The 27,451-nt window shown below is 34.4% G+C and overlaps 1 protein-coding gene across 1 annotated transcript; it reads right to left on the bottom strand.

The window, feature by feature from the left end:
- Positions 1 to 1,445: 1,445 nt before the first annotated feature.
- LOC106099386 (insulin-like growth factor-binding protein complex acid labile subunit) lies at positions 1,446 to 26,565 on the bottom strand. Its single transcript, XM_013277923.1, has 2 exons — positions 26,468 to 26,565; positions 1,446 to 3,370 (listed from the first exon to the last, which is right to left on the bottom strand). Exons 1-2 carry the CDS (start codon positions 26,527 to 26,529, stop codon positions 1,651 to 1,653), a joined length of 1,782 nt encoding a protein of 593 aa, XP_013133377.1. The 5' UTR covers positions 26,530 to 26,565; the 3' UTR covers positions 1,446 to 1,650.
- Positions 26,566 to 27,451: the final 886 nt, after the last annotated feature.

The following is a 27,451-nucleotide window of genomic DNA, read 5'->3' as shown; positions in this document are numbered from 1 at the left end:
CTATAACCTATATTAAAACCTAGAAGACCTTAAATTCCTATTTAGTTATGATATAACTTAGATGTTTAAATTCATACATATTTACATCATCGATCTTAGAGACCAATGTAACTATAAATTATTACGATTAATACTAGTTACAATAATAAAGGTTGAAACACACTAGTTGTCCAACATAGTACAGTTTACAATCGTGTGTACTTACCATAACTAATTTAATTTATTTCACTATATCTATTTTATGATAATTTGCAAAAAATAGACGAACATTTAATTTAAATATCGAGACATAGTAAACTACAATAAGAGATAATTATATGCGAAAGCAATAACTACAGATATAAAATAAACATAAATAATTGATATATTTGGTGTCTTATTTCAAGTAATTATTAGAAAGAGAGAAGCTATTTTGAATTTTCACGAAGAAATCGTTTTCGGGATTTGAGTACTAATAAGTAATTTAAAAACCATTTAACGATAAAACACCACGATGAAAAATCGAATAAAATAGCACTTATTGACAGAAGAAAATACTTTCATTTCCTTTCCAATCTATAACCAATACAATACCAAAAGTGTAAAAAACGAGAATTTATCAGTGCTGTTTGCGAAATTGTTCCATACGAAAGCCAAACTTCCAAACAAAAAAATAAACCGCGCTCTCTCGGATCGGAGATTAGTTGTTGCTTGTTAAAAAACAAATGAAAGTAAAAATCATTTTTCTGTTTAATCACTATTTTTAAGTGGTGATGAGAATTGTTGTTTCTAGATACTTTGATGAATGATGAATGATGAGTGATGAGTGATGTGTGATGATGTATTAGATGGTGAGTGAATGACCATGCCCACATAATACAAGTTATTTCATATTTTGCGAACAAAATATATAACTAAAGACATTACAATCTTAAAATAAATTGTAACTGGGTCATAATATTTCTTTTGTGGTAGATATTGTACGTGATCGAACTGAACATACTTTATCCTAAGTTGTGAGATACGTCTCAGGTGTGTCAGAATTGATGGGATAGACGGTCTTCAGATCCATGATGACCTAATCACTTGCCCCTTATAATAAAATGTAGTTATATTATTATACATTGTTATGGAATATAAGTTATATTTATCGATTAATTTTGGATAACAATAACGTATAAATACTATTAAACAATTCCACACAAAGTTTGCACACGATTGAAATAATACACCAAATACAGATAAAGCATAAAATAGAAAGTCTTAACCTAGTCTTTTTAGAAAAGTCTTTCACGAATTTCTACATACCTACCTGTTGGTTATAATGTTAAGTATACATTACATTACATCTAGGACACATGTAAAACGCTATAATATAAAAATATTTTTCTTATAGTAAACACAGTAAATCAGTTTAAATTAATAAGTTATTATAAATAACACGAACCTACGAATAACAGTCCATTTCAGTTCTTTGGTTTACACCAAATCGTCTTCGTCGTAATATCATATATCATCTTTAGAAGAGGAATACGTCGAACGAGCTAGAAAGTAAGTTAGCGGCGTATCGGTTTTAGAACTCGGTTCATTGTCAGTGGAAGCAGATGGCATCGGTAGATCAAAGGTAACACGTTGAGGTCGCTGTTTGACGAGCGGCGCTTGGGCTCGTTGTTAGCTGGTTTTAGAGACGAGCTGGTAGGGGGCGTGGATGGTGGCCACGGTGTTGACCTCGGTGCGGTTCAACAGCTCATCAGGGTGATCATGGTCGCATTCCCTTCGCTTTTCCTCGTTGGTGTAGTAGTGCGCGGCGCGGCGGCGCGTGCAGCACAGCGCGCCGGCCACCGCCGCCAGCACTGCCACGCTCAGGAGCAGCAGCCCCGCCAGCACGCTCATCTGCGCCTCATGGCTGCTCGAACATGATTCCAACACGTTAAACGACAAATCTGAGAATTTAATACCACGCAGTCTCAGCGGCGAGTAGCAAGTAAGTTGGCGGATAGTCCCGTTAAGCACCGTGGTAGCCATGTACACAAGCATGGTGCCGGCGGAGCATTGGTCGCAGCGCCACAAATTCTTCGACAAATCCACTCGCGCTATCGCCTCTAGCCTTTGCAGGTCTTCCTCTTCTAACCTTTCGATTTTGTTATGCGACAAATCTAGTCGCTGCAAGAACTTTGCCTTTGCCAGTAACCTGAATGGAAACTTGGTTAATTTATTCCAAGATAAATCTAATGACACTATATGGTCGTTATATGTGAAAAAATTGGGTGGTATGCCGTCCAAGGAGAGATGTGCCAAACCCACGTCGTGTATTTCTGGTAGAATTTGTAGAACGATGGCGATTTCGGCCAAAGGTAGATTGTTTCCGCTAAAATTTATAGTTCTGAGTGTTTCTACGACTGGGGCAAAAGTTTGCAAATGGAATCTATCGATTTTGTTGTGACTAATGTCCAAGTGTACTAGGGAAGTTAAGTTCGCTAAAGCAGCTGGTGCAAGTAGTGCCAGCCTATTGTGACCCAGAGCTAAAAGTTTTAACTCCCGGTTTCTTCCGAACATATTATCAACTATAACTGACAGTTGGTTACCATCCAATCGTAACTTTTTTAGCCTTTTAAGGCTGATATACTCGTCCGAAGTGAGATATTTGAATTGATTTTCTCCCAAGTCCAATTCTTCTAAATTAGCCACTAAATGGTAGATTTGAGTATTGATCCTTCTCAGAAGGCATCTTCTGCACTTGAAAACTCTCAACTGTTGTATGTCTTTAAACACTTCAGGATTCAAATCGTCTAATGGATTATCACCTAAGTCCAAAAACGTAAGCTTAGCTAGCATTCGAAAGAGGCGTGGCACCAACGTAGTTATATGGTTGTACGATAGAGTCAGAGTTTTTAATGCGGTGAGATGCCGAAATGTTTCACTGGGCATTTGTTCTATGTTATTGTGATCCAGATGGAGGTCGGTGAGATTAATCAGACCTCTGAAGTTGTCAGCTCCTATACTTGTTAGGTTGTTATAGGTGAGATTGATCAACCTCAGATGTTGAAGCCCCCAAAATGAGTACTGTCCAATTGATGGGACATTAGAATTTACAATATGGAGTTCACGAAGGTTGACGAATGGAGTAGGTTGTGTGAATATGGGTCCTATTGTAAGGTAATTAGGTCGATCTTTTGGCGCTGAAATGATGATTACTTCACCGCTGCGATCGAAGAACTCCACAGGTATAGTGTGCATGTCGCCTCGTGTACAAGTTGTGCGGAGAACATGACCCAAATCGGTATCGTAGGCATTACGACAGTTACATTCATTTGGGCACGTTACTTCAGCTGATCGCACATTCATTGCACAAATTATCGTCATCATCATCAGAATTATGGGCCTCGGTTTCCTGAAACAAAGAGAAAACAAGTGTGATAATCTGATTGGTTTACAACAATCATTAATACTTGCTATAAAAGGCAATAGACAATTGATTTTGTAGCTTTCCCTTGAAATATAGACAATACGGATTCAAGGATTTGTATCGTTGTATTCATTATTCAACAGTAATTTGTTTAAAATTGTAATCAAAAACGTCTAGTCAGTAAGTCCTTACAACGCTATAACAACCAGTATATGTTAATAAGTTCAATTTAAATTCATAAGAGATTCGGTGCTCAATAAAATCGTAGGCAAGGGTTTCGGTACCGTTCACAAATTAAATTGCTCTCTAGGAATCAATTTCGTATTGAAGTGTACAGTGCCCGAATCAGCCTGTTCATTGAAGTAGTTACGACTCTAGTTTTGGATCATTACGTTGTTTTCCTATGCGATGCTCGACCTGCAATGATTGCTTAACTAGCTTTTTTTATAATTTTTTTGCTGTTTTATTCTTTTTTTGGCTTTTTTGTAAATCCACTGGTTATTATTAATTATATGTTATAGTGTTTTAGTACAAAACTTTGTGTTTGAGGTTACCGTGGGTTTTCACTGCTCAAATTCTTTTACAAAAATGTGTTATCCCTTTCATTCTCTTTTATATAGAAATAAAATTTGAAACTCACGCTTATCACGTATTAAAGATAGATAATATTGAGAGCGTCGGTGGCTCAGTGGTTTAAGCACTTAACTTGTAATCTACAGGTCTTGGGTTCGAATTCCGCCGTGTACCAATGCGATTTTAGATTTTTCGAATTTTCATATGTACATAATTTACCCGACTTTCTTACGGTGAAGGAAAACATCGTGATGCAACCTGTGCATATCAGTGAAGAAATTCAAAGATATGTGTGAAAACCAACCGGCACTGGGCCAGCGTGGTTGACTAAGGCCTGGTCACCCCTTACTTAGTAGGGTAGGCTCCGAGCCCCTCGGTGGGGACGTATAGTGAGCTGGTGATGGTGATATTGAGAGTTAAAACTCATGATTGTTAAATCACAGCATTAAAAATAATATCTTTCTAAAATTGCATTTAACTTGTTACAAAGAATTTTATCATGATACAAACAGCGACCATTATCCGCATAAACAAGTTAATATAAAATTACATCCAGAACTTTTCTCATAACAAAACTCGCAACAGTAATTTCTTTTAAATTTTTAACACGAAATTAACATTCCGAGAATCTAGAAAAAAAATATTTATATTCTCTAAAAAGTAACATGACATAAACTAAGTGCCTTGCAATCATTTGACTTTAGTCAATTTTAAATATTATTATTTAAAAACAAATAACTATAACACATAAATTAGGTAATAAAATTAATAAGCCAAGTACATTCAAACCGTTAAAATCCTCAGCATTGTATAATACACGGATTTTTTTAAAAAATATTGCGGAATATCACCTACATCACTAACAGCAAAGTAATAATAAAATACAGACAAATTGAAGGGCGAAGTCGAGTGCTTTGAACGTGCGAGTTATGATCCTTTAACATTCTCAGAAATATATTAACGCCGTCAATATAAAGATCGATTTAAATTGCCTATCCGTACAAGTTGTCGTGGTAATGATAATTCCAAGTATAATTTGCTTCTTTTCTAAGTCTTACAATGCTTGAAGATCGTTTCCAATATACGATCATAGATTAGAAAATGAAATGATACAAAAATTCGTTTGCCCATAATAGATCGCGTTTTCCGATAGCTATTGCGATCTTTAGATCGATCAAATTTAATTAAAATTGATTTGATTTTGATTAAATAACAAGCAATTTGTGAAGAATAATATTTTTATTTAATCATGAAGTGCTTATTTTATTTTTATTAATAATTAGGTTTCGCGCGCGACTCCGTCTTCCAGAGGTTCCTCTACGTGTATGCAAAATTTCGCCGAGATCCATTCTGTCATGCAGGCTACAAACTCTAACAAACATCCATCCATCCATCTAAACTTTCGCATTTACAATATTAGTAAGATAGTTATAGAAGAAAAAAATCTAAACATTTGTATATCCGCTTATAAAAGTTGTGAGGTTGAGTTGGAGTGTCAATTTATGTTCAGTTGGATCCTTGTATTAGGTGACAGTAGCTTGTCGGGCCTCGGACACGGAGTGCTACGTGATTCCATCAAACCGAACAAATAACCAATACCTTTCCAGTTACCGACATTGACTATACAAAAATGGACTAGGCAGATTCGTCGTTGTTTTAAATTCTGACAAGTTCCTTTTTAGACAAAGTAAATATCCATATTCGGACACTTACATCTTTATAAATTTACTGTCTAACAAATTTAGTCATAAAAACGAGAACTCAATCCAGCAAATTTAGAACTTATTCGTTTATGAACTTATGAGCGCGCTTTACAGGTCTTGTCTTTTAAAGTCAAAGGTTTTCACCTTTTCAGTTACCGTCGACCTCTATTTTCAATAGCAAGCCGTGCATTGGAAAAAACCGCTGTCCGAAGCTGTCATTTTAGATACATTTATTGCACTTGTATTGTGATTTTTCCGCATCATTTTACGATAGATAATTTTTTAGGTATGTCCGTTTTAATACAGATTTCCATTGATGATATTTGGTGTCTCTGGGGTTGTTATAAATGATTAGTACAGATTTCCTAGAGTAATAAATGCGGTTTATGTGGAAATAAAAACTCAATTAAAATGTCAAAAGTTTCTAAAGATGTCGATAACAAAATGAACACAATTTTAAAAAGGTCTAGCTAAGAGTTTCTTCTTAGAAAGTTAATTAACTTCAATTATTACTTACATAAGATCATAAACCAAAGTAAGATTAAAATTGTAGTGTATAATTAAAGATTTTTTTAATTAGAATTTTAATGAAAAAAAAAATTAAGCAGAATATTCTAAATTTATTAAGAGATGTTTTTTGATGTATTATTATATTTCGTTATATTAAAGATTTTTTCATTTACACTGCTGAGAATTACTTTTACTGTTCGAAGAAGTCTGTTTATATTACCAAACAGTACCAACATCAAGACACCTTCTTTTATTTTAAAAGGATGTCCTTACGTGGTAGACGAGGTTGTAATTAAGGTAGACATTAGGGCCAGTACTCATTAAAAATTCGTGGTGGCAGTAACCGCGGCCGATGCGCCTTTCCTAGAATATGGCTTTCTGATTATGCAGTTAGAGTCTCATAATGAATTATTCATTACGTAGTCTAAGGAATCTAATATATATTCCACATGTTCTTTTATAGACTAATGCTTTCGCACAAGGACGGAATAGTATACTAGTAATGCTATTGTTTGAACACACACCGTTGAAACAGTATTGTGAATTCGACGTTGTACGCCACAATGGGACTACCGCGTCTACTGTTCTGTCCTCGTGTAAAACTACTATAAGGTGTGGTTCCTTGTCCCTTAACTAGGTTATCTCATATGGGAATCCGGGACAGATATCGATGGAATTCGAAATCTACACAACATTAATTAATGGTAGAATCATTACAGTTATTATGGTTTAAGGATGTCGAAAATGGCAACGAAGGTTGATAGTTGATGGGTGCGCTTCCTAAACACGAATTCTATGTTGAAAGATATCTGTCACTATGGGTTTTCGTTTACGATAAAATTATTGACAGATAAACAGTTAAATTCTACAAGTATCTACTCGTTAGAGCCTAACCCTAAAATAATTCTTTCCAAATTCCTACATTCCGTGTTACAAACAACACAGTAAATTATAAAAAGGCGTGACTTGTAAAGGACACAAACTGAGAATAAAATAACCTTGACACAAACACGAAAACAAACATTAATGAATTAATAAAATGTTATGCGTCATTTGTACTATTATATAATATAATTCGATGTCAACCACAGGATTCATATTCCATAAAAACTTTTTTCACAACACAAACTATTATGTACAACTGTTTCAGTTGGTAGGGGCATAAAGTTTCGATGGTCGGTGGCTGTTTAGTTTTTAATTCTCGTGTGGTGCATCGGATTACACCTGGAAGTAGGTTAATAACTTTTTTATTTGATAGACAGCCAACGGGCGGGTAATGCCGTGCTGCAAAATGCTGCTACATTATTGTTATCGATTCTACCAACGTTTTGTTACCATATGAATATGTTTGGACTTTTAGTTTCCAATACCTGACATGTACAGTCAGGTGTATGAATATGTATACATTTACACAACTTTAGGGCCCCCTAAGCATTGCCTTATGACCCTAACTACTTTTCATTTGCACTAAAAATTGCACATAGGGCCTGTCTCACCAAATTCTAAATTGTCTAATAACAATCCAACGTGTAAAATATCGGATTTTGTTCCGTTATCTGATAGTGACTTCATTTTTAAGCTATTTGAGCTTCTATCAGCCAATGGTGGGATAGGCCCTAAGTCATTCCTTCAAGATTATAGAAACGAAATCTACTTCTAGTACTGAAACTCAGAACCCAGTCTTAGTTCCAAGGTTCCAACCAAATTGTGTAAATAAGTGTAATAAAAAGGGTTTATCAATTTTTTGGTATTATCCAAGTTTTCGTTACTAAATACAAGTAATCATAATAAACATGCATATCGTAAAGAATGGTTCATTAAGTTCCACTGAGAATGGCGCACTATGTCGGAATAGGGAATTTGAAATACAAAGAGTTCGCTGCAATCTCATCAATAATTCATAACAACACTTAACCTACCTACCCTACCTACCCTACCTGGCCACCGCTCATGCTAAATCTTGAAAATTCCCAACAACCTTAGTTCATAACTAAACTACTCTAATGTTCAATTACACTTGTATTACTATCGAACAATGGATAATTAAATAAATAAGTAGACAACATTATTAATCAATTAAATGTAGATATTTACTTCTCTTCCCTCTTCTCTCCTCTCTCCTCTCTCCCTTTCGATGGATCGATCTGTTTGTAACACACCTTTAACTCTGTTAACATTTTGTTAAAAAATCATACTAATATTATAAATGTGAAAGTTTAGATGGATGGATGGATGGATGGATGTTTGTTAGAGTTTATAGTCTAAACGGCTGAACGGATCGCGATGAAATTTGGTATAGATATAGACGATAGTCTGGAAGAGCACATAGGCTACTTACTTTGTTTTTTTTAATTCCACGCGGACGGAGTCGCGGGCGATAGCTAGTATACGATAAATATGACTGCGTATAGCAGTGGGAGTGTTGATTAGAAATGATCAATATAAAACCAAGATATTACGATTTCTACGGTATTAAAAATTATTAAACCAAATCACACAAGATAACATCAAGATTTGTTAAGTTAGAGTTAATTCTGGACATAAATCGTTGCATGAGATTTTTAAATCGATTGCTCTTCAACTTTCATTTACTTAAACGGCATTTTTGTCTAAATATTCGTTTGTTAAAAACACTTCTATATCATTTAAATCAAAATAAAACGGGTATAAATGCAATGTCAAAAGATAAGGGGGTGAAAATCTCGTCTTTAGTCGGGAGGGTCCGTGTTTGGGGGCCCACCCATAGTTTGCGAATAATCTACGCAGCTGTCCGCGAAGATTACTCTTCCCTACGCTGAATAATAGCTGTACTTTTACGAATATCCACGCCGTTGCCGCTTTGTTATTGTAATATTTTTGTTACAAGCAAGTAAACTTGACATCAGAAACAGGAATAAATGATTTTGTCTTTAGTTAGTTACTTCTTGTTATTAAGTTAAAGTTTTAGCAATTAACAATGTGTATAGAGTTTAGTAGAGGACGTTGAAATATATTCTAAAAGAAAAAAAAATCGTATTTTACCCTTAGTTCAAAGGGGCAAGGTACTTACTGCGAAGTACGTAATTGCAGATAATTTTTCCTCTATCTTACTAACATTACAAATGCGAAAGTTTAGATGGATGGATCGATGTTTGTTAAAGTTTGTAGCCTAAACGGCTAAACGGATCTCGATGAAATTTGTCATAGACGTAGAGGATAGTGTGGAAGAACACATAGGCGACTCACTTTTGTTTTTTTTTTAAATTCCACGTGGACGGAGTCGCCGGTGAAAGCTAGTACAAAATAAAAATGCTAGCTGAATTTCACTCAACCATCTCAACAAGATAAGTGACTTTAGTAAGTTCTTACAACTTAACGAAACTATATAAGTTGATATGAAAGAAGTTGCAACACTTTTCGAGAGGTCGTAGTACTGTCAACGCATGGCCTGCCCGTAACGATCATTTTCCAACATTGACTGTAGAGAAATGGACTAGACAAAGGGCCGCTGTTAACTACAACTAGTAAACAAAGAAAAAAGAGCGTCGGTGGCTCAGTGGTTTGAATACTTGACTTGTAATCTACAGGTCTTGGGTTCGATTCCCGCCATGTACCAATGTGATTTTCGATTTTTCGAATTTTCATATGTACATAATTTACCCGACGTTCTTACGGTGAAGGAAAACATCGTGATGCAACCTGCACATATCGGCGAAGAAATTCAAAGCTATGTGTGAAGTCAACCAACCCGCACTTGGCCAGCGTGGTTGACTATGGCCTAGTCACCCCATATTAGGGTAGGCTCCGAGCCCCTCGGTGGGGACGTATAGTGAGCTGGTGATGATGAGTAAACAAACGCCGAGAGTGTGGTAACCATAACCATGAGGATATATATCCATATGAACAAATAAGATAAGAATTACGTATTATTGGAACGTATTTATGAACTCATAATCATAAAATACACACACTAGTATCCAAGCTAAAAAGTCACTGTTGTGATTTGATAAAAGGTAATGTGCATGCTTGGCTTATCCTGTCTCTTTAAAGTCAAAGTCTGCAACTGAAATTCAGTTGGATAGTTACGGGAGTAAGCGACCCCGATACTGCAGTGATTTAACGAAGCAAAATAAAGTTAACTTGAACGTCGCCTGCTAAACTAAGTAAGACCTGGATCTAAAGTCGTTTGGAGTAAAAAAAAACTCAAGTAATCGTCCGTAAATATTTTCTGCCCCCTAAAAAATTTGTTAAGACAAGAAAGTATTTAACAATTTTAGCTTAAAGCTATTAAAACTAAAAATTATCTTTTTTTAATAGCTTTTTTCTAAATAGCTTTATGATTTTTGATACACGTTTTAGTTCCCAAATATTATTATCATCATCATGATCATCATCATCATCATCATCATCATCATCATCAAAGTGATTTAGTTCCCAAATATCAAATAGCAAATTATTTTATGATTAACAAAACAATACACAGAATTTTGAACAAATTGCACAGCAAAAGTTTCAATAAAGTAACGACATATTCAATTGCAAAACGACATATAAATGGATACAACATTTTAACGAAATCCTTAATTTTACATAATTTATTATGAAAATACGTTTTGCGTAATATTTAATTTGTGGGCGAGGGAAAACGACCACGATTGGATAAACAGACAAAAAGCCGGATGTTATTAATTGTCACAAATATTCACACGTCAAATTAATTTAAAAACAACAACGCTCTTTTTTAATATTTTTTTAACATACGGTAAATATTTTAACTACTAGTCGCCATTAAATAAAATATTTTTGACTAGTTTCCGCCCGCGACTCCGTCCTCGCGAAATTAAAAAAAACTAAAGCGAGTATCCTATGTGTTCTTCCAGACTATCCTCTACATGTATACCAAATTTCATCGAAATCCATTCAGCCTACTAACTCTGACAGACATCCATCCATCCATCCATCTAAACTTTCGCATTTATAATAGTATATGTATAAGTATGATTAATAAAACCTCTTCTCAAAATTATCTTTAACTGTTTTAAATACGTGCATCCGTTCGCGTTTTTTATTCGCAATTTCCTTGAAAGGTGATACAAGCAGTGCGCTTTACGTATTAATGTAAATGTTATTTTTCACGATTTACGTAAAAGCTTGTACTCGTAGTTCACCATTCACACGAGCGATTTCATAACGCAGATTAAACAAATGGCAGCGTTTTTAAAACGCAACGGGTATTTATCTCGTTGTGCGAACGAAACAAGAGTCATTTTAAAAACGTTTGTATGACCAAATGCGTTTAAAAAGCTACTACTTCCAGTGTTAAAAAACGCGTGTGCGAATTAGGGCTAAGAAGTAAACAACTTATACATTTAATAAAGGGCAAATAACAAAAGATGTAAAGTTAAGGCCGTTTATTTCCGACCCATTTTGGTAAATGTTATTTGACGCTCAATTCAATTAGGACGAAAATTTATCATAGGAACATACTTAAATGCCTAATTATAGCTCTTACGGCGACTGTTCGTTGGACGATATTCAATCCTAAGTGGGAAGCAATTTTAATTCTTTGACTACACCAGCAAGGGAGAATGAATGGCCTTTTTGTTGAAGCTTTGCAAGCATTATTAAAGGGTTAAAATTAGACCGCACGTGTTACAAATACCGGTTTTTTTACGCATTTACATTAAATTATACGCATGAAAGAAAAAGTATTTTGTATTATACAATAGCTACTTTTGTATAATAAATTACTAAATTCTCCCCAATCTCAATTAACAAAAATAACAAATACATTTTGGTATTCCTTTCAATAATTTTTTTTACGATAGCTTTTTTAATTTTGCCTTATAAGGTTACTCACAATATTCAAATAGCTTAGCAAAAACCAATAAGCTAATAGCGTTTGTGCTTACCCGTTAATCTTAATTTGTACAAACAGTATTAATTTTGGCAAGAAATTTTTGAACATAAATCAACCCTATTACCGTAATCTCTTAAATAGAAGCCACCTGATTTATACAAATTCTATCATTTTAATATTATAAATGCGAACGTTTAGATGGATGGATGTTTGTTAGAGCTTGTAGCCTACACTGCTGAACGTATCGCGATGAAATTTGATACCAAGATGTAAAGGGATAGTTTGGAAGAACACTTTTGCTACATGCTTTTGTTTTATTTTTAGCGAAAGGGAAAGTTAGTGTTTAAAATATTAACAGTCTTCCCATCTGTACTCATTAATTATTTTGTGAAAATCTCTTTGTTTGGTTGGATGGTTATTATGTTACTCTCGAACGTCTAATCCGATCTGAATTTAATTTTGAATATTCGTAGGTATAGGTTACAACCCAGAATAGCGTAACTAAAAACGGTTGTTGTTTGAATTCTGATTGCTACTCTATACATATAATAAAATTGGAGTGTCTGTTTGGATTCAGATATGACGGCTAATAGAGATGTATGGAAGAGCAGCACATACTGTGCCGACCGTAAGGGATAAGGCCAATTGGATGATGATGATGGAGTGTCTGTTTGTAATATAAAAAGGAAAATTCCAGATTTCGGGAAGATAATGTATTTGCGTTGCTGATATATAACGAAACGGTATATGAACGATAATAACATTAAAAAAATGGTCTGTCTCTCTGCGTGTCTGTTTGATGAAGGCAGTTTGCGGCCGACGGCTCGTAAATAATAAAAATAAAAAATTACCTCTTTGAAAAAATAATAAAACGACACCTTTCATATCACAACTCAATGTACCTTTTATAAAAGGTTTAAAATCAGTTTAAAACATAGTAACTATAGGCAGCTTGATTAAATATGTAACATCAATCGTCTTGAGAATAATGCAAGGGAATACTAACTACTTGAAAGGTTAATGACTTACTTACGATATAATCAGGGTGGTCTTGTCTTACCAAAAAAAAAACAATTGCGTTTTATAGAAGTAATTAAAAATACCACCTATATTTACAAAAGCCTTTATATCCTTATTATAAATCAGCTGTTGCCGTGCGATTTATGCCATTAAATTATTTTATTGTTTACATGTGTCAAATTGTCAATTGCAAATGTCAAAATGACATGACATGATGACAACCTTGCTTCCTTAATGTTGGCAGCAACTTATGATCTCTTTCCCACATTAGGTTTTTTATCCAAAATATTTACCCCCTAAGTTTAATGGTGTTAAAATATACAACCTAAAGCCTAACGTAGGTGTAGGGCTTTTTATTAAAAAAGGAATTATTCAAAAATATGTTGTTATTGCTGACATCTTAGGCAACAAAGAAGTGTGTTTTTACGCTTTATTATAATAGTATAGATGGTAAATCAATTATTTTCCTATAATTTTCTTAACTATTCCCAAATATTAACAGAGTAGCAATTATCGTGTGAAACGTTTTAGACGATACCTTCTGGTATGATCCGGTGACATGTTTCGTACTAAGAGCGTGAGTACACCTTTGACTGAACTATCGCACAACTGTTTAGTCGCGCTATGATTTCTATTCTATGGAGGTGCGCACACTACTCGAATTTTATGTTCTCCAACTAAACAGTTGAATTACTGAAACAATCGACAATCATAAAAAAGTGTGCGATATAGTCAAATGTGTGCGACTTCTTATAAAATATATTGTAATAGCCATTTACAGTCTATAGTTGCGTATACCGGCCGCAATACAACCACAGTCGGGAAACCGGACACAAGTGGTTCAACTCTATTTGTACCGTGACATCGGCGCGTCTACTTGAGACTATGATGGATACTTAAATACTGTTTCAGAGATTATAATAAAGTACAAGGACTCTATATTAAAGCACAGATCAAACTCATTTCCGTTCGGTTAACTCGTTCAAATTACGTTTATATTTAGACTATAATAGAGTGGCGATGGCTTAGGGGTTTGAGAACTTGATTTGTAATCCACAAGCCCTGTATTCAAATCCCGCCATCGGTATTACTAATACCATATGTATATCATTTACTTGACGTATTTACGGTGAAGGAAAACATCATGATGTTTGGACACATCGGCAAAGATATGTGTGAAGTCAATAAACACGCACTGGGTCAGCGTGATCGACGAGGGCCTTGTCACCTCTAACTTAGGATAGGCTCTGAACCCCTTAGTAGGGGCTTGATGAGATGTTGATGCAATTTAGACTATAATTGTAAAACAATAATCCAGGAAATAGGACTTAGGGTTACTGTCAATAACTTATGATTTTTCGACAATGTTTAAATGGTGCTAGTCGAATTTAATTGTGTACCGATTAGGAATCTTTTTTGTCAGGTTAAAAATATCTAGAATGATAATAGACAGTCGTAATTGTTAATCTGTTCGTAACATATATATTTCGAAGGCAGTATAAATATCATAGTATATTATAGAACCTTTATTCTGATTGACCTTTAGGCTCGTACGTAAGATGTACTAAAGTGGATGTACTATAATAACGGCTTATAGCAAACGACCCTCGTTGCAAAGAAAAGCTTTTGTCGACAAAGAGTTCTTTCAATTATAGTCTTTGTAAAATGGAACGTTTGTATTTTCTATTTATACAGTTGTCTAATTCTAAAATGTTATTGGTATTTTACTTTTACATTTTGATACGTGTATTTTGTATATGACAATGAACGTAAAGTAGATATATTAGTTCATTGTATATTAGTTGAGGATATAAAAGGAAGTTTAAGGTTGTCCATCAGTGACCATCAAATACTCAGGGTGGTAAAGATAAATTTAAAAGATAATAAAAACCGTTTGTAATTTAGCGTGTTTAAGACTGAGGGATTAATTTGTCCACACCTAAAGATTGGTATATACGAACTGAATCAAGTAGACGGCAAAAACATGTGCATAACTAAACAGCATCTAAAAGCAGGCGCACGCCTTTGATTAGACAATCGTACAACTGTTGTGCGTTTGTCGATTGTTTCGCAGCCCACTTAACTGCTTAGTTGCATAAGGAAAAACCGAGTAGTGTGCGCACCTCCATATATGGTAAGCTCATAGAAATTAAAGCGGAACTAACTGTGATAGTTTAGTCGCAGATGTGTGCTCTCTTGTTGTATTTTTTGTGGTAATGCAGACTATGTTTAAAAATGCTTCAGTTACATTTCGTAAGTAAACATAGTAGCATCAAGGTAATTCTTTTCTCGAGTATTTCCATGTCATATTAAAGGTTAAATCGTATTAGAACATTAAATGTCACTTAAGCGGATTATCTCCGCTTATGGGTGCTTGTGTAGTGGTAAAAGGTAAAAGGGACGTTTAAAATGAATTTACCTTTCATTTTCACTGCGAAAAAGATTATATCTTTTATGTTTACGTTTAGTTAATGTTTGAGATACATTTGAATTTTGTATTATACCAATGTTAGTTAAATAACAAGATATGCAGTTAACTTTTTAAATAATATAGTTTTAATAATAGATATCAGGATCGTCTCAAATCATGGCTGCGGTTATGACCGGTTAAGGACGATAATACACAACAAAAAGGACTAATTAAAGTCCACTATAGACGCTTCTGGCTGAACAGTTCAACGGACAGTTGCATACTGACAATTTTACTGAGAGTCTATGTTGGATGTATTATTGCGTGAAAGGTGACATGATCAAGAAGGTAGTGATGACTGAGATGAAGTATAATATATATGGTGAACAAGAACCTGTTGTGCCGATCCTACGGGAATAGGATCAGCAGGAAGATGATGATGATGATGTCTCTACAATAGACTTAAGGCGGCCGGTCGGATGTCACGAATATTAAATGTCAAATATTTTGCCGTAAACTCTGTGCCGTGCCCGCTAAGTGTAAACCCGCAGTTAACGAAATCGCAAATAACGAGATTCTACTGTACATAATGAAAAATATCAAACAACTTTCTTGTACTCTAACACAACCAACATCAAATGGATTACATTTCGCATATTTCCTTATAGCATTATGTCAAAGACCTTTTAACCACAGACTTTGAGTTAGGGATAATGTTAATATTTTATCATAATACACTTTCTGTTTTCTGTGTAATATATAAAGTATTTTAAAATAATTACCTAACATGTAAAAATTTAATTTTTCATTTTTTTTGTTTCCTTTCGCTGACGTTGGTGTTCAAAAATTTTTGATCCTTAAATTTGACCAATGTTGTATCTACATTAGTTCTTTAGTAAGAATAAATTTGGATAAATAATAACGATATTATAGTTTAATTTAAACAAAATACGTTATAACGTAAGTAGCCCAAAATCACTTTCACGGCGTATAAATGGTTTGTTACGATATCAAAGTGCGGGTTAATCGAGTCGACGATCCAAATTGCTATTCTATCACCTGATGACACCCAGCCTGGTTCATTTTAAAGCTCTTAGTGTTCGAGAGAATGACGTCACGCCTAAGATGCTATAATCGATAGCTGAGAACGGTTTCTAATAACGAAAGTCTAAAAGAGATTATCTTATACTTTGATATTTGAAACGACTTTAGTATCTTGTCTTGTAATTTCGTCTCACTATAGAAAAATCAATATTTTTAATGTAGACAATTTTTATCATTTGTAGCAATTGGAATGTAAAAATATTTTTAATGCGATTATCTAGATGGATGGATGGATATATTTTACTATGTGGTGCTTGGAATACCATAGTTCTTTTAAGTCTGTGCAGCGGAGTCTCGTGTGAAAGCTAGTAACTATTACATTCTAGTTTTTTTTTATTATTTGTACACTCGAACTCCGTAGGGAGAGTTGCTAAATCCCAAATGTCAGTAAAATATTACACCTTTGAAAATAAACGTGAATATTTCATATACAACAAGATAACTCACGCCCAGAACTCAGAGCGGTAGGTAGAGATTATGTATTTCTGACACGATTCTTACATTTTCCCGATAATCGATTTTAAATCTTTTCTTTGACCCCCTTTTTTCTCTAGGGTCACTTTAACTGTAGTATTCTCTTTGCTAAGTGGAAATTAGGCTCGATACCGATTTTATCCATTCGACAAAGATGTGAAAAATAAATAAATGATAGAATATAATGAAGTTAACTTATGACAGTGAGTAATGTATGTTTTTTGCTACCAAAGAAAAAACATCGAAGAAGCTGAGCCTTGACGTATGACAATTTTATACTCTTTATTTTTTTATGAATTTTTTTCTTACTAACCAGAAACTAACAAAAATACCTTAAACTAGCTTTGGCACGTGACTTTGCGCGATATCAAAAACAAACTAAAAGACTAGTAATGCTTCCAGATATGTATTATGTTTATGCCAAATTTAATTGACAATTTTCTTATAATCTCCCCCTTGATAATAACAAACAACAAAAATAATTAACGAGATCCGTCCAACCGTTCACGCGTGATACCGTGATCAAGGAAAATATGGAAATCTAAAATATTTGTATCAGAATAATTGGAAAAGATATGTATTATTAAATATCTATAACACAACGATGACCTAAATTGTAAGTGCACTACGGTGGAATTCTTTACGATGCTTTGCCGAACAAAACTTTGTTGGTCTGTGAATTTGAGAACGTTTTTAATTGCCAGACTAAACTGCACAGCGCTCGTTCCCAAATAAATATAACAAAGAATATTCCAAACATAATATTCAGTAGTTTTCAGTGGAAAGAGTGTTAATTAACACGTTCCTAAATTGAGAAATATCCTCAGATAACTTATATAATGTAGTTGAATAGAAATGTACATGAATTAAAATAAAGGGTATATTTATTGTTAAGCTATGGCCTGTTTACTCTTGATGGATAGAAAGCTTGAAGCATTAAAAGGAGAAAAAATCAAGACGTATTAGGAAAATAATTTATAGTGGTTACATAATGAATTGTAGTTTGGTAAAGGTGAAGGTAAGTCTAACAAGTAAAGTTGACATGATTAAGAAGGAATTAACTACTGAATTCAATAATTACCAATGATAAATCGATTTGGAAGACTACGATCTAGTCCTACCTCAGGTGCCTACATTGAGATAAACAAAGAGATGAAACTAAATTGTAAACATAAATCCCAGCTTAAAAGATGCAATCAAATTAAGTGCTACTAATTAAAATAAAAGAAATAAGTCAAATGCAAAGTGAAGTGTTTGTAATACCTCACCGGGGAAGCGATCCGAGAACAATAGCACAGCAACGTAAAACGTTTGCGCTGACAACGAACAATTAAACGCCACTAATTCCTGATAAGGCTAACAAATTCGAGGATAACTTTTTGCTTTACGAAAAAGTATCATCTATTTAATAATTAAGGTCGGACAAAACCATCCCCTTCTGTATTTAACCTCAGGCTAACCGAGACTGCGGTTTAGAGACTTTTTTGCCACTCTTTTTGTTGAAAAACGGGCTCTCGGAAAATATTCGCAAAAATGTTTTCACTGAAGAATAATGAGCGGAACGCATTACTAAAATTCGTATTAAACGATTTTTTTTAGAAAAAAAAAATGGTCTGGGAATCAAGAAGAGAGATGTGTTAAAGAGTAAAAAATGAAATTTTACGCCTCTTGGACGCGCAGTGATCAAGGTACAGTCGTAGAAATTCGCGGTATTCGACTTGAGGAAAAATTGCCTTGTTCATTGCAATGAAACAAACTCCACCTCGTAATATGAATAACTAATTAGATACCAGTGAGTGGAACTTATTTTTTCCTACAGATACATTTATAAACTGCGTTGTATTGATTTTTGTTCCGCGTCTGGTTTCAAAATGTTCAGCTTTGAATGTGGAACACCGTCTGATTTACCGATTGTATATTACATTTTAAAACATAGATACATTGGTTCTCGTCAATTTTATTTCACAACTTCACTAATTGGACCAAAACAATAATTAAATTGTTGTTTTTAATAGTAGGGAGACTAGAGGTTACATGTTAATTAAAAATAACGAATAATTAATTCGAATTTTTACACAGACTGATAAAGAGAATAATGTTTTCTTAGTGTATATCCTATCAATTTGTAAATTGTCTGATAACAATCAAACGTTTAAAATATGTGATGTGAAATAACCGATTTTGTTCCCTTATCTGACAGTGACGTCATTTTTAAGCTATCTGGGCCTCTATCAGCCAATGGTGGGACAGGCCCTTAATGTCGTATTCTTTAGAATTCCACAAGCGATAAAAATTCTTTACATGTAAAAATAAAGTATAAATGTATTATTTTGAAATATGTCGTATGCCACGTTATCAAAGTTTTCGTTATATTGTATATTGGTTGAACAAATATTATTCTAACTTCGGCACTTAATACGAAATCTGATATGCAAAGTCAGATATTGAAATAAATTTGCCTAAGCCTGTACATATGCCCTTTGGATACATATAGATTATTTTATTCGTATTCAGTGTATGAAAATAGATCTGACAGGTTTAGTTTGATCTTTTTAATGTTATTCCACTTAAGTGTACATAAAAATGTAAAAATATAAAAACTTTTATTGTCTGTAACTTTCTTCAGTATTAACATTTATTCCATTAGTATATCAAAACGGTTTAAACTGTATAATACTATTCAAATCTTAATCTTTGTCAGCCAGTAGTGGGACTGGCCCTTAGTATACGTATCACACATTACAGCAGTATCGTGCTTTGTACACCTATCTGTTTTTTTTTATATAACATAAGGTGGCAAACGAGCAAGCGACCACCTGAAACCGTCAAAATGGCGAAGCGAACGCTGCCCATAGACATCCACAATTGCAGATGCTTTGCCTACCCTTATACGACGGAGGAGGAGACGCACATAAACAGGATATTTCCCCTTCCTAGACATCTCCTCCACCGTCAAATCCACTTCCTCTTCCTAACCTCTCCTTACAAGAAAAGGGTGGTAAAGAGAAAGGGACTTATTTAATTATTTTGTATGAATGTTACAAGCCCAACGTTCAAAGCATTTGACAATAACTTATGATGTGCCTAAGCCTAGTCGGGGTGCCCCTTTAAGTTTCCACTCAATATTATGTCTACAGATTTTCTTTTTCATTGAACAAATCTAACATCTTGTATCGATAAATTAATTTCATCGACTACACAAAAACAAAAAAGAAATTCTCCCTTAGAGAATATTCTTTTCAAAGATACTCGAAATTATTTTTATATTTTTTACATCAATTTAGTGTATTTTTAGGATTAATCCCAATCGTCTCCGCACTGTCCCCACGTGGGGACAGATGAGAATCAAAAGTTTCATCCGTCCCACCTTTTAGTCCACCTATCACCAATAAGGTGACAGATGAAACCATTATGAAGTAAAATAAGTTCCAAACGTGCCCTCTTCGAAATGAATGAATGGTGGGACGGATAAACCTTTTTATTCTCATCTGTTCCCATGTTGGGACAGAGTGGGTGACGGTTGGAAATAATCCTAATGTTTCAACAAATTTATCGTTATTGTGAATGATTTTTACTATAATGACAAAAGGGTAATTTTTCGGATAAGTATGTGTTTTAATGTACGACATTTCTAGGTCTCTAACAGATCAGTTAAAACTGTCAGTAGCAGGCTTAAAGATAAAAAAAAGTGAACTGGTACAGACTAAGAAGGTGTTATTTCTAGAACTAAAATTATTTTATTACACGTTTGCTTTGCGAGCATTAATTCTTACAAGATGACATTAATATTGTCTTACGACCTATACACAGTTTTAATTTAACTTAAAGAGGTTAAAGTACCAATTATACCACAGAAACGTGCCAAATGCTAGGTGGCATGCCAGAGTTGGGTAATTTTCGTCTAATTTATTGTTTAATTTCAACTAAATCTTGTTATAATCACTGTTACAAGCATGAAAATAAAATTATTTACAAAAAAAGGTCCGGTGCGATATTTTATGTTTGAGTAAGTTTGTCATAGGGAAATCGGGATAACAAAAAACGAAGAATAAAACCCATCCACTCTCTAAAAGGGATGCTTTTAGTGTGACGCGGTTGTGCAGCTTTATTTTTATATATTAAGTTGAGTAAATCGAGTTAGGCTTGCTCTGTTGGTGCAACAAAAAAATGTGTTTTGCCTGACTAACAAAAGAGACATGTTTTTAACGTAAGCAACATTTGATGAACTACTCTATTATGTGATCGAGTTTGAAGTGTAAGGTGTCTTTCGAGTCCGGTATGATTAATAAATTATAATTTTTCATTTGTTTACGCCTTTAAATCTTCGAATTTGTAACATCTGTACAGAGTTCTGTTTAAGAGTATCGATGGCGCAGTTAAGCTCTTTATCGGAATGGACCATAGTATGTCCAAGTTTGAAATCCATTACTAATGTGTTATCTTTTAGTTTTGAATTTTATATGTTTGTCAGAGAAGACACTCAAAGATATATGTGATGTCAACTAACAAAGGGCCAGCGTGATTGACTAAGGCCAACTCTCTAATTTAGAGTAGGCTCCGAACCCGTCATTGGGGACGTATAGTTGAACATTCTCTTTGAAAAACGTAGAGATTATGTTTTATACAAAGTGTCTCGGCAGAGTCATGATGTTTAGATCGTTAAATGTTGCAAAAATAATGCATTATACTATAGCAAGCTGCATCAAATCCTGTTCCCCTTGTCCTCACATCGATCGATCATTGAATGGGGTGAAATAAATTCAACCGTAACATTTAGGGGTCCGTCGAATAAAATTATAACAATAAAATTCGATATTAAACCTTATTTTCAATTTATATAGGATCTTTTTTAATTCATCGAATTCGTTTTCTCAAAGATGTTAATAATATCTAAATTTTTCTTTTTTTTTGTATTTTGGCGACTAGTTTCATGAATTTGAAAACCGAACTCTATCTTTATCCATTTCTGCTTATCCGAGGTCTGTATATTAAAAAAATAAATACAATCGATTTGGTTCACATTAACACAATGTAGGTCGCAATATTAATAGTAAAGTATTATCTCTTGTTGGAGATCGATCGAAAAATATTCGGATCGATTTGAAAGATCGAATTTTTACTTCCCTGATTCTTCTATGGTTTATTAGTTATATTGAGTTTAACAATTGTGGGTAGTTTACTAATACTAATTTATTCATTGGATTAAATTATTTATTTTTCCTATAAACAAGAAACCCCGAGTAGAGAGTCTCTCATTACGAGTAATACGTTTTTCATACGGAAGTCTCGGCTTGAGATGTTATTCTACTTATTTTATAGGGTTCGGAGACCGACCCACTCGTGCCCTTAATTATGTAGCAATTTACCCTAAGAATGTTCTCGCAAATATTCTATTAATTCACTATATTTTATTGCCAAAAACGTGATATTAATACATTATGCTTTTATTTCCTTTGTCAATATCCCTATCACTATACCCGAATTACCCGAGATAAGTATTACTAGTTATTGCTCGCGACTTCGTTCGCGCGGTAAAAAAAATAACTTAGTTAGAAATCAAGTCTTCCACACTTTGCTCTACATCTGTTACGCAATAACTACACATTAGTTAATCAGTTTTGGATACAAGTAGTAACAATTATCCATACATTAATGTAAACTTTCGCATTTACAATTAGGTATGATTATAAAAATGTTTCGTCAGTGAAAACTCATGTTCATCATTAATTATATCCTTTGATATTTTATGCATCAATTGTTTTGTTTTATGAAGATTTTATTAAAATTATTTACAAAAACATAACCAAGATAATTATTATCTCTGTATACCCATGTATCGTAACTGCGAACTCGATTGCTTCGGAAATATCGAATCATAAAACAATCCAATAGTGATATATCGCACGGGAGAGTTACTTTGAATCACTGGACCCCAGTTTATTTTATCGACCAATCATGGTACGGGCAAAAAACTTGAACCGAAATATTTTGGGGTCCGCCGTTTGCTACACGATGACCTCGAATATCTGTTCGATTTTATTATGCAATCAAATTGGAATTCAAGTAAAATAAGGCATTATTTTTAAAAATGTTTTTATCTCAGTATACCTCTTTCTTACATTCACATTTTACTTTAAACAAGTTGTCGCCCTCAAACTTTGCTAGCGCAAATTTGGACCACCCGTTCCGCCATTTTGACAGCGCGGAATTCAAAAAACAGTAGCCCATAACATGCCTATCCATGTCCGCTTAACTCCAGTGAAAGTATCGTCGAAATCGGCCCAGCCATTTCGGAAATTACCTGGAACAAACGCGGCTTGCGGACAAACAGACAGACAGATAGACAATGTTTTTTTATGCAACAACACAAATACATCATCTTCCCGAAATCTGGATTTTTTTTTTTTATATTACAGACACTCCAATTTTATATGTGTAGATAAGTGCATATAACGACAAACTATTATGCGTGGTAAAAAAAATCTAATAGATTTTTTCCAAAGGGCACATAAAGTTAGCTAACATGACACGTGCTGTACTGAACAAACGTCGAACCTTTCAATACGTGCTATTTTAAAATCAAATGTCAACGCAGCTATTTATTACATGGGAGTGCGCTTTTACATCTAGCTTGCGTAAGGTAAAACTGAAATCCCCCTTACATCTGTTTTTATCAAAATAAACTAACAATAGTTTTATTTACTGAGACATTGACATGCTTCTTAGCCTTTCTGCGTCCAATCAGTGCCAGCTGCGTCTACGCACGCTACGCCATCCCACTCTCAACCATTGCACTACCTGGGACTCTTTAGGGAGGCGGAGGGGCAGAACCCCGTAGACACTCCAAAAATGAAAATTAGTTACTAAATTGCTACAAGTAAGATCATGGAAATGGTATCTGCTCCCCCCCCCTACTAGCTTAAATTCTCGACTGACGACGTGGCGCAACGTAAACCTAAATGTGGCTCCTATACTCATGAGTTTGGTTATTCTTTATAATATTTTTTTATAATAATATAAGATGGCAAACGAGCAAGCGGTCACCTAAATCCATCGAAATGGAAAGCGACCGCTACCCATGAACATCCGCAATTGCAGATGCGTTGCCTATCCTTAATTGACGGAGGAGGAGACGCACATAAAAGGGGATATTTCACCTTCCTACGCGTCTCCTCCACCGTCAAATTCACTTTTGCTTCTCATCCTTTCGTCTTAAGTAAACGATGGAAAGGAAAAGGGACTGATATTAGGCCTCCAGCCTCCGTTCTTTCCACAGTGTGATTGAATCTCCACTTAACGAATAAATAAAATGGAAATGTCGGGTGCATTTATTATGCTGCAAATTATATGTAATGGTATCATGTTGCCAAAGACGGATATTAAAAAAATTAACCGAACCTCTTAATATTTTACTTTTCGTTCTGCCTACCCTTGCAGCGCACATTGGTATATTTAAGTTTAATATAAAATTAATTTGTTAAAGTTAAAATGTATACTAATACTAGTTTTCGCCCGCAACTCCGCCCGCGTGGAGTAAAAAAAACAAAAGCAAGTAGCCTATGTGTTATTCCAAACTATCCTCTACATGTATGCCAAATTTCATCGAGATCCCTTCAGCTATTTAGGCTACAAACTCTAACATCCATCCATCCATCTAAACTTTCACATTTAAAATATTAAGTAAGATTATAAAAATGCTTGGATGTTCTTATTGCTTTTTTTTTCTTCTTAAATTTAACACGGATGAAGTCGCGAGCAACGGTTAGTGTTATATTAAACTAGTGGTCCACAAATTTAAAGGCGGTTAAAAAAGTTTTTATGGCTTTCATCATATTTCTATCGTCAAAAGAATTTTTATTTTTCACAGACTGGTCCGCAATACGCCGGCAGGTTCATAGAATCGTTAACTATCATTTACATTATTTATGTCGTTGAAATAACGTCAATTTTTAATGAGGCAGGCAAAAGTTTTAAATGTACTGATATTTATGAACCCCTTCATGCTAGAGCGTGCGCACACCTGGAACTAAACTATCGCATAACTGTTTAGTCTCGCTTTGATTCCTATACGGAGGCCTAATTGAACTCCCTTTCTCTTTACCGCACTTTTTTTTTAAAAAAGAGGATTGGAAGTTGAAGTGGATTTGACGGAGGAGGAGATACATAGGAAGGAGAAATACCCTCTTTATGTGCGTCTCCTCCTCTGTCGGATAAGGGTAAGCAATTGCGGATGTCTATGAGCAGCGGTCGCTTCGCCATTTTGGCGGATTCAGGTGGCTGCTTGCTCGTTTGCCACCTTATGTTATATAAAAAAAATATGAGCTTATATGTAGCGCACACTACTCCATTTTTAGTTGTGCAACTAAAGAGTTGAATTGAATACGAAACAAACGACTATCGACCAAATAGTTGTGCGAGAGTTTAATCAAAGGTGTGCCCGCTCTTAAGCTAATTTTTATGATATTACCTGCAGTTGTTTTTTTTTTAAATATATCCGGTAAAAGACTTTTCTAAACATTTTTTTCTTAAATCTATCTGTAAGTATCTTTGAAAAAAATCAAATTAAGGTGTCAATCACAAAAAAATGTATTAACGATTTTGTAGAAAAAAGATTACTGTCCAAAAAACTGTCACGAAAATGAAATATTAATAAACAGTGACAAAAGAAGCCGACTCCTTGACCCTGTTGAACCGAAAGCAACAAAAGTAAAGATGTTTAAGGTACTTGAAATATTCAAGTATGAGATAACGACAGAAAAGACGATTATTTAATCTGTCGCGAACAAAGTTACTGTTGAATAACCGTAGATTTCCACTCACGTAACATTTGTACTGATACAAATTGTTGTCCCTTTCGTTACCCTTTGTGAAACACAGATTACAATATTTATTAATGTATAAATGCCGCAGTAGTGAAATTCTACGCTATGTGCCCACCGCGGCCGCTGTCGCCGCGCTGGAGACAACCGAAATCTCAGTACGGATATCCGACAGGATGTCTTTATTCGAGATAAATTCTAATACATTTTCTACAGACCATTTATTTTAGTAAAATGACTTTTTTTTAACAAAATGGTTGAAGATTCATCGGAAAAATATTTTATTTGTATTTTTCACACAACATTTTTTCTTTTTCCGAATACAGGATTAATAAAAAAAATACGGTTTTTATTTAGTTTTTTTTATGAAAAAGTATTTCATTTCTTTAACTTGAGTAATTCTTTAAAAGTAATATTTTTATAAAGTCGTTTTAATAAAAACAAGTGTTGTTTTTTTAATTTTTTAGTATCCTATAATTTAAAAAAGCATTTAAATACTATGAAATTCCGCAATCGCAGAGCCGAATATATTTTTTTCTTCGCAATAGCCGCTAACAACGCGCCGAGCGACTATAAAAATCTCATCAAAATTAAACTAAGTACCTGAAACAAAGAAAAAAATATAATTACCTCTTGGGCCGATCGCGACGCCTCGCGCCATAGTTTAGTCCGAACATTTCGCACTGAGTCATTATTTATCCGTCCGTGTAAACTTTGAGCGCACACATCGCAGGCGGGTAATACCGACGACCAACCGCCACGAAAGCTCTCTTCTGACTGAACGCAGGCAGTGGTCGCTCTGAGGGTGTCCCACTACCCTCCCCTTTGTCCCCCGGTAGCCCCCGCCGCTCCCCTCTACAACCCCACCAGGAGGGTCGTCAGTTCCCCGATATTCTGAACTGACCAGTCCCACACAGATTCCTAATCCAAATCCTTTGACCAAAATTTTGCACAAACGGATTAGTGCGGACCTCGCCGCTTTTGTTAGTCAAATTTATATTGACACTAGCTTCTGCCTGCGACTTTGTTCGCGCGGATTTACAAATAAACTTATTAAGTTTGTGTTCTTCCAGATTTTGTTTTACATCTGTGTCATGTTATAATGATATTTTGTAGGCCGTTGTTACGTGTTAACAAGCATCCATATATCGAAAAAATCTTTACTAATGTTATAAATAAGGAATGTTTGTATTTTTGGATTTTTGTTGATTGCCGCAAAAACTACTGAGCTGTTTTTAAAAATTCTTTCACCATTGGAAAGGTAATTTATCTGTGAGTAACGTAAGCTATATTTTTTATTATTTATTGATTCCACACAGGCGAGGTCGCGAGAAACAGCTAGTGTATTATATAAAGTATAATTTAGTTTTAGCGCGTGATTTCGTCCTCAAAATTCATTTTAGTTTAGACTAGCTGTTCCCATGCGACTTCATGCGCATGGATTATAAAAAGTTCATTTTATTGTTCAAATTTGTCAAATTATCAATTGCAAATGTCAAAATGACATGACATGATGTCAAACCATGGCAACCTTGCTTCCTTGATGTTGGCAACAACTTATGGTCTGTTTCCCACATTAGAGTTTTATATCCAAAATTTTTACCCCTAAGTTTA

This window comes from Papilio polytes, unplaced genomic scaffold (assembly GCF_000836215.1).
Source record: "Papilio polytes unplaced genomic scaffold, Ppol_1.0 DF824124.1, whole genome shotgun sequence".
NCBI lineage: Eukaryota > Metazoa > Arthropoda > Insecta > Lepidoptera > Papilionidae > Papilio > Papilio polytes.
This window is presented reverse-complemented; position numbering and strand designations above follow the sequence as displayed.

Bases quoted from the DNA above. Each gene is read 5' to 3' on its own strand.
- LOC106099386 (XM_013277923.1), bottom strand. From the start codon at position 26,529: ATGACTCAGTGCGAAATGTTCGGACTAAACTATGGCGCGAGGCGTCGC. The intron at 3,371-26,467 runs GTAATTATATTT...TCTTTGTTTCAG, and splicing joins CGTCGCGATCGGCCCAAGAG to GAAACCGAGGCCCATAATTC.